The sequence below is a fragment of the Centropristis striata genome, chromosome 7 (genome assembly GCF_030273125.1).
Source record: "Centropristis striata isolate RG_2023a ecotype Rhode Island chromosome 7, C.striata_1.0, whole genome shotgun sequence".
NCBI lineage: Eukaryota > Metazoa > Chordata > Actinopteri > Perciformes > Serranidae > Centropristis > Centropristis striata.
Genome location: NC_081523.1, coordinates 34,883,218 through 34,892,424, shown reverse-complemented (window position 1 = coordinate 34,892,424; position 9,207 = coordinate 34,883,218). Strand labels below are relative to the sequence as shown.

The following is a 9,207-nucleotide window of genomic DNA, read 5'->3' as shown; positions in this document are numbered from 1 at the left end:
ATAACGGCTTCAGTTCCCATCAGAAAGAGACTGACTGACAGCAGGTGAAGAGGGGAACATGCTAGAAATATAAACAACACTTAAACTGATATTGATTTGTTTAAAAACACGTTGATCTGCGGCCCATCCACAGCAGCACATATCACTCTCCTCAAAGCCACCAGACTCCTTGGACAGAAACACATACAAACATACAAACTTTGACCCAAATAAAAAGAACACACATAAATAACGCAACTGGGGAGAATGATACAGAATGATATAAAAAACTCAAAATAATAAAATAATAATGATAATAATAGTAGACCTGTCTTTTAACTGTGTGTGTGTGTGTGTGTGTGTGTGTGTGTGTGTGTGTGTGTGTGTGTGTGCGTGCGTTACCCTGTCGTAGTCGACCACCAGCAGCAGCTCCACGTAGTGAGTCTGATGGAGAATAGCTCGCTTCATCTGAAACAGATGAAGCAGGAAGTTAAAGCTGTGTGTGTGTGTGTGTGTGTGTGTGTGTGTGTGTGTGTGTCTGTGTGAGTGTGTGTGGACCCACCCTGCTTTGTGTGTGTCTGTGTGTCTGTGTGTGTGTGACCCACCCTGCTGTGTCCTCTGTGGTGGATTTCCTCCGTCTCGTACTGAGCGTGCTCCGTGGAGTTGTTTCCGTGGTGATGCTCTTTATCGTGCGGCGTGCCACACCCTCGCGGCTGTGATGTCACATCCTGCAGGCGGTACACTAGGTGCTGGTCAGGGGCGGAGTCTAACGGCTCGATGCCGTAGCTGTCGTCGGCAAGATGCAAAACTCCTCTGAAGGAACGAGACGGAAAAGATGTTAGTTTCTGTCGTTTCACTGAGATAACAATTAAAAATGTTCTTTTTGAAGCATGATGATTTCTTTATCCAGAAGGTAACAGAGGGTTTCTGGATGTGTGTGTGTGTGTTTCTGTGTGTGTGTGTGTGTGTGTGTGTGTGTGTGTGTGTGTGTGTGTGTGTGCATTTGTGTTTCTGTGTGTGTGTATGTGCACATTTGTGTTTCTGTGTGTGTTTGCGCGCATTTGTGTTTCTGTGGGTGTGTGTGTGTGTGTGCATTTGTGTTTCTGTATGTGTGTGCGCATTTGTGTTTCTGTGTGTGCGTGTGTGTGTGTGTGATATTCCCAACATATTAATTACTGAGAAACCCCACAGATTAAAAACAGTGGGATGGACAGCACACACACACACACACACACACACAGCCATCTGTGAGGGGAATATAAATAGGAACTTTGTCCTTGAGAGAAAGAGAGAGAGGGGAGTGTGTAAAAAGTGTGTTTGTGTGTGTGTTCTTGTACGTCCTACATAGTGAGGACCAGAACAAGTTTTTAACCAGGTGAGTGAGGACATTATTTCATGTGAAGACATTTCAGCCAGTCAGTCCTGAGGGTTAAAGTTAATGTAGGGGAGTTAGGGAATGTTTTAAATATATGATGGTCTTCATAAAGACAGAAGTACAAGGATGTGTGTGTGTGTGTGTGTGTGTGTGTGTGTGTGTGTACCTGAGGCCGTTGCAGATGCTCATAGCGACAGATGAACCCTCCATGTCCTGAACGAAGCCCTGATAGTGACAGTGATCCTACAACAACAACAACAACAACACAAACAGTGGTTTATCTGCAGGCTGCAGTGTGTCAGACTCACCAGCAGGGGGCAGAGGTCAGCTACACACACAGGAACCACTGAGGACTGCTGGAACATTTGTTCAGCACATTTGATGCTGAACTCATAGGCTGAAATAGACCACTTCTTAAATTTTAGAATTGATAAAAAGGTTTAAACACCGACATTCAGACTACAAGACCTTCAGAGCAGCAGAGAAAAATCTTGCTGTGATTTAGTTTCAGAAACTTTTGACATTTGGTAGATTTGTGTATTTAGTGTGATTATGTGGCAAGATAGAGTCAGAGACAAAGTGAGGGACTAGGAGACCGAGTCAGAGACTAGGAGACAAAGTTAAGGAACTAGGAAACAAAGTAAGGGACTAGGAGACAGCGTCAGAGACTAGGAGACAAAGTTAAGGAACTAGGAAACAAAGTAAGGGACTAGGAGACAGCGTCAGAGACTAGGAGACAGCGTCAGAGACTAGGAGACAGAGTCAGGGACTAGGAGACAGAGTGAGGGACTAGGAGACAGAGTGAGGGACTAGGAGACAGAGTCAGACTAGGAGACAGATTGAGGGACTAGGAGACAGAGTGAGGGACTAGGAGACAGAGTCAGACTAGGAGACAGAGTGAGGGACTAGGAGACAGAGTTAGACTAGGAGACAGAGTCAGGAACTAGGAGACAGAGTCAGACTAGGAGACAGAGTGAGGGACTAGGAGACATTTAGTAGATTTGTGTGTTTTGTGTGATTGTGTGTCAGCTCTTGTGTTGTGTTGCTGCTTATTGTGAATCTAGTGTGTCAGCCATCCATCCTCTGAATGCTCCAGGTCTCTAGTTTGTGGTTGTAAAGTTTCATGAGGCTGTGATTATCCTAGAGGTCACAGCAGCTCATTTTATACACTGAGCTCAAGTTTCACTCTCTAACATCATCACACATGAAGAACATTGGGCTCATTGAATCCACAAGAGTCTCAGCTCTCCAGTCAGACCCGATTTATACAGCTCTCAGACTGTTTAGGGACCCCAGGATGCACAAAGATTCACACACAAGAGGACACAATAACACATTTTACTGCAATCAGGAATGAAGAAAGTGAATGTTTGAGAGAAGAAGACGATGATATCACGATTTTTATCTGAGTGAACAGTCCAGAGTGACTGTGTGAGTAATCAGCTGACTGCTAAAACACACACATGACAGGACACACACACACACACACACACACACACACACACACATGACAGGACACACACTTCCTGTTTCCCTCCCAGAGGAGCTGATGAAGCACTTCCTGTGTGTGTCAGAGAGTTTAGGAGAAACTTCATATCTGTCACTTTTCCTTCCAGCAACTGTTTTTCTCTCTCTTCCAACTAAAACTTTAAAAAAAATCTGAATATTTTTGTGTACATCTCACTCAAATGTGCCATAAAAAATAATAATTCTGTCAAAGAAAAAAAAGGAAAATAATTGTGAAGAAATGTAAATTCCATTTATTCTAAACAAATGTCTCCATTATTTATTATTAATTATAATAATAATAATTATAATAATAAATCTGTAAAAGAGAAAAAAAAAGGAAAATAAATGTGAAGAAGAATAAATAAAGATTAAAAATTGGAATATAGAGATAAATAAATAAGGACATAATACATTTGTAAATATAAAGCCAAACAACTAAACAAAAAAATAAAATTTTTAATTAATTTGTTAATTTATTTTATAATAGGTATATACATATCTATATATACATATATACATATATGTACATATATATATACACATATATATACATATATATACATATATACACATATATACATATACATATACATATACATATATATATTGTATTTTTTGCTAAAAAATGTCTTTTTTTTCCTTATTCTTTTCCCTGTTGCTTTTGCTCGATAAATATACATTAAAAAATACTCAACAAATAAATAATAAAACAAACATCAGAATAAATAAATTATACCTTACCTTCTTATACTGACCTTATATTTTGCTTTTGTTCTTAATTAATATTTATGTGTTTCTTTTTATATTTTTACAATTATGTATTTTTGTATTTGTTTCTCTTAATACTTCCAGATTTGGTACTCACTTATTTTATTTATTCCTCTTCCTCTTTAATGTTTTTTTTTCTTTAAATATTAATTTTGTTATGCCCCTCCCCCCTCCTCTCTGCTCAGAGGAGTTATTAAAGGAAAATGTTGAAGTGGAAACTGTGAATCTCTCAGTTCCTGTAACAGAATGTAAACTCACCACAGACTCACAGACAAACAACACACCGTACAGCAGTTATTTATTTATTAGAGCTGTCTGTGTCAGCCAGGTTTCCAGCCAGACTCCACACATAAAGGCCATTTTTAATCAACTAACATTTAGATGAACTAAATGTGAAAAGATTTCTCTGAGAGATCAGCTGACTGGAAACACACACATACACAAGTGTTTTTCTCTCTTTTTCAACTTAAACTTCATTGAAAATAAAAATATTTTTGTGTACATCTCACTCAGATGTTCTCACTGTGGAGTCATAACAATAATAAATCTGTTAATGAACAGGAAAATAAATGTAAAGAGGAATAAATAAAATAATAAATAAGCAAATTTTTAAAAAGTGGAAATATAAAGAGAAACAAATAAAAAAATGTGTAACCATAAAAAGACAAATAAAAAAAATTGTTAGCATTTAATTAATTTATTATTTTCTTTCTATTAATTAGTTTATTTATTTCTGCATATATTTTTTTTTTCTAAAAATATAGATTGATTTTTGAATATAAATATTTTTATTTATTTATTGAATGTAATCTAAGTCATTTATTTATTTAACATCACTTTATTTTCCTTTTTCCCCTGTTGCTTTTGCTATTGAAATATATACATAAATAAAAAATAAAAAAATGTTAGAAAAAAAAGAAAAATGCTTAGAATTATTCTTTTATCATTTGTTTCTCCATTTTAAATACAACTGCATGTCTATATCCCTTTGAAAGGTGTGTGTGTGTGTGTGTGTGTGTGTGTGTGTGTGTGTCCGACAGGGACTTCATGGTGCATTCAGGTGCATCTTGTTAACACAGTGCAGAACACCTGAATGAAGTCCATTATATATTTTTTTTAAGTTTAAATTATTACAGAGAGCCTGAATTCTCTTTTTTTTCTTCAAATAAATGAAAATATTTCTACATAAAGTGACGCAGAAAGGCACAAATGACGTGCACCACAGCGTACAGCTGATATGACTGACAGGAGACAGAATAATGTGAACCAGCAGCAGACTGATGCAGAGCTCAGAGTCCAAACACGTCACAAATCAAACACAGAGAGAGAGCAGGGGTCAGCAGACAGGAAATCTCACACACACACACACACACACACACACACACACACACACACACACAGAGGGAAGTCCCATCATGCCTTTCTTTGTGGGAAAAATCTTATTTCAATAAACCAAACAGCTGCAGAGGAAGTTTCAGTCGTTTGGACACATTTCAGTGAATTTATATTAAAAATTATAATTATAAATGCTGAAAGTGTGTACGTGTGTGTGAGTGTGTGTGTGTGTGTGTGTGTGTGTGTGTGTGTGTTGTGACAGTTTAGGTGTAGGTGAATGTGTGTGTGTGTGGGGGGGGGGGTCACAGGTGGGGTGCCAACCAGGTCTCTCTCCTGGTATTTAAGATTATTGGTCAATCAGGTTTTATATTGTTCAGTTTTACCCTTCTCTTAGAAAAAGTACAACCCCACACAATTTTATATCCGCAACACTATAACCACACAAAGGTAATACCTCTCAGGGTATTCCTTTTTATAATACCCAGAACCTCAACAAACAATAAAAGCACAAAAGCATCTTTGTTAAAGAAAAATGGATTCACACAACACAAAGTCCAAAAGTCCATCACATTATTCATTCATAGTTCATTTCTTTGTTTTTTCCAGTTCATGTATACAATAATGGGGGAACAAAAAGGGAGAGGAAAAAAACCCTCTGTACCTTTAAATGAAAACCTCCTCAAGAGAAAAAAAAACCTTTTTCCGTAGAAACACAAAACCACCAAAGAAGAAAAAAAACTCCATCAGCGAAAAAGAAAAACAAAGCGGTACCTTAAATTAACGTCAGTCAGTGTCTGCACTATGTCAGCCAAGGGGGAAACTGCTCCGGGAGTTCTCTGGAATCCAGTGGACAATATTCCAGCCACAGAGGAAATCCGCTCTGGGAAAACTACAGGTATCCAGAGACAATAGCTTGGCACTCTGAAGGTAAAGTTAAGTTTCTGCCGTTAGTGGGAAAACGAGACACATGACGATTAAACTATTCCACTGCCTCTATCCTACTAAGCTTGGGAGCTCCGATGCATCCAAACCGCAACCGGCAACCGGCATCCGCCATGACAGAGAGAGAGACGGGGATTTAAGATCTTCCGCCATTTACGCCAGGGCGAATCGGCGCCGCACAACGTATCTAGTGGGTGGATAGGAGGGCGTGGACAGGCTGGCTGTCACAGTGTGTGTGTGTGTGTGTGTGTGTGTCTGTGTTACCTGTACAGGTGGTCTGGATGTGATGAGTGATCCATTCTGACTGTAGGAGAACACAGTGAAGTCTGCAGGAAGCAGCAGTCTGTAAACAACAACAACAACATGTTTTTACCCCCGCAGGTTCCAAATGTTTGTTTCCTTTAAGCAGTCGTCAAAAATCCACTTATCGTAGAGAGAAACTTTAAAAACAGGTGTTATCATCAGAGTTTGAACCTTCCGATGGTCCTTGAACGGATCATAAGTTGCGAAAGATTATAAAGTTATAAAAAGTGACCAAAACTTGTGTTAAATATTGATATTTGTGTCAGAATATCTTCATTCTACTTTTAAAACGTTTGCACTAACCAGATCCTGTTAAAAACATTAAATTCTGCTCCTCAGAGACACTTAGAAGACATGATTGATTCTGCTGAGACCAACGGTCACGTGACAAATATTCACTGAGAATCTGTTTACACAGAGCAGAGAGGAGAGGACAGGAGAGGCTGTTACACAGAGCAGAGAGGAGAGAACAGGAGAGGCTGTTACACAGAGCAGAGAGGAGAGGACAGGAGAGACTGGAAACATGACAATACTTCAATATGTGGAGAAAACTGTTTATGGTAATTTTGCATAATTTTTGTGTCTCTTTTGTGGATTTGTGTGTTTCTTCTGTCCTCACAGGTCAGATCTGAACCTCCTCAAGAACGCATGCATGCATGCACAGTGAAGATCATTTATACAATTAAAATATTATCTAAACAAAGAAAGATAAATACAACCAGCAGCTGCTCACATTAAACATTAAACACTGACATAATCAGCTGTGATTTTGTTTTTCTTCTGATGACATCATCAGCTGAAGGATCTGATTGGCCAATCAGTCGCGTCTGGTGTGACATCATCAGACTGGTGATAAAGTGTCTCATGTTAAACTGCACAGTAACATTCAGATTATAAACCACTGATATAAAGAACAACATGGTCCGTTTTATCTCGTTCAGTTTGTTTTTAAATTTATTTATTCTATATAATTTTTGTTTTGTGTCAATCAAATTTTGTTCAAACAGGCTAGAGCAGCTCAAGAAAAATCATGAAAAAGACAAAAAAAAAACGTGTCTGTGTGTGTGTATAAACCATTCTTTATAGAAAGTTTGGCTGAATATGTAGTTTTTTAAGTTTAAAAAAATATTTATTTATATCATATATATAATATAAATAGATAATAACAGATAATATATATAGCTGCTTTACTAAACTGTAATTCTTGTAAATAAGTTAACAGATGAGGATTCGGAGCAGCTCAGCTTTCTTACAGCGTGATGATATCAAACTTACTCATTTCTCTGCAGACGAACCACGTGGTCGTTTCCTTCCACTCTGATCACATAAGACACCTGCACACACAGACAGCATCTATTAGTTTCAACAAGGTGAGAAATTAAAATTTGAGCAGGTTTCTGTCCATCAACAAGTCATTTCTTTGTCTTTCTTCTGCAGACGGTCAGTAAAGGAGGGAGATGTGCATCTCATTAAACAGCAGGAAGGTGCTGCACCGCTGACTTTAGACCGGTGTTTGTTCACACAGATGATTATAGGAACATTTCAGCACAAATCTATAAAATATCCAAAGAAGGAGTTGTAGACGGGGTTTTCTTCAGAGGTGTGGGCCGAGTCGTCCTGCAGCATTACATTACATTACATTACATGTCATTTAGCTGACGCTTTTGTCCAAAGCAACTTACAATAAGTGCATTCAACCTGATGGTTCGAGCCTCAGACCCCAGGAACCAAGTAAGAACAGAACTTTAAGAGCCAACTGTAACCACTACAGGAGTGCTATACGCTAAAGAAGGTCTTCAGCCTGCGGTGGAAGATGTGCAGGCTGTCTGAGGTCCTGATGTCAGTGGGGAGCTCGTCCCACCATTTGGGAGCCAGGACAGAGAAAAGTCTGGAAGAGGTTTTGAGGCGAGTTGACCCATGCAGGGGGGAGTTGCCAGCTGTTTGGCTGATGCAGAGTGGAGAGAACGGGCAGGGGTGTAGGGTTTGACAAGGTCCTGGATGTAAGCAGGACCTGAACCGTTAGCAGTGGAGTACGCCAGAGCTAGAGTCATGAAGCATATTAGTCCCGGGTAACCAGTGGAGGGAGGAGTGGTGTTGATTGAAGACCAACCGAGCAGCTACATTCTGGATGAGTTGCAGAGGTCGGATGGCTTTGGCAGTCAGACCTGCCATGAGGGACTCGCAGTAGTCCAGGCGTGAGATGACCAGCGCCTTGACCAGGACCTGAGCTGCCTTCTGGGTGAGAAACGGGCAGATTCTCCTGATAATATGAAGCAAGAATCTGCAGGATCTGGTGGTGGCGGTGATGTTTGTGGAGAGGGACAGTTGGTTGTCGAGAGTCACACCGAGGTTTTTGCGGTCTCGGTGGAGGCAACCACCGTGTTCTGGACAGTGATGTGGAGGTCAGTGGTGGGAGAGCCCTTCCCTGGGAGGTAAAGTAGCTCTGTCTTTGCCAGGTTGAGCTTGAGGTGGTGTGAGGACATCCACTGGGAGATGTTGGCCAGACATGCAGAGATAAGCACGACCAGCACACAGGCTGCTCGTCCAACAGGACGTCTGCGTGTCCCCGCCCCCTGAACAACGAGGCGCCATGAAAATGCCGGACTGGTTCTGTGATGGAGGTCGAACTTTAAAACTCTTTCATGGAGGTTTGTCTCGAGTCAGAAAATCATTTATCCTGCTTTAACCCGGTTAGAAAGACAGCCGCCTGCTTAACATCGCTGTCAGACTCGCTGGCCCCGCCCCCGCTGGCAACAGGAAGTTTAAGACAGAAGCTGCCAGAGAAACTCAAGAAAAACTCCAAGGTCACCTGAATGAGCTGCAGCTACCAGCAGGTGTGTGATTACTGCGGGGGAGAACACACACACACACACACACACACACAGACAGGTGGTGTGTGTGTGTGTGTGAGTGAGTGTGTTTGAGGTGAGTGAGGACAGGAAGTCAGTGGTGGACGACATCACCCAGCTGCCAAAAGCAGCTCCTCTGTGCTCCAA

General features: G+C 40.4%; 1 protein-coding gene across 2 annotated transcripts in view; it reads right to left on the bottom strand.

The window, feature by feature from the left end:
- Positions 1 to 9,207, bottom strand: part of adam9 (ADAM metallopeptidase domain 9) — a 41,176-nt gene that overhangs the window by 19,605 nt on the left and 12,364 nt on the right. For both annotated transcript variants that reach the window (XM_059336708.1, XM_059336709.1), the window contains exons 3-7: positions 7,487 to 7,545; positions 6,173 to 6,251; positions 1,521 to 1,597; positions 585 to 792; positions 382 to 447 (exon numbers count right to left, since the gene is read on the bottom strand). In XM_059336708.1, the coding sequence (XP_059192691.1) occupies positions 382 to 447; positions 585 to 792; positions 1,521 to 1,597; positions 6,173 to 6,251; positions 7,487 to 7,545 (489 nt within the window). The remainder of the gene's footprint in view (positions 1 to 381; positions 448 to 584; positions 793 to 1,520; positions 1,598 to 6,172; positions 6,252 to 7,486; positions 7,546 to 9,207) is intronic.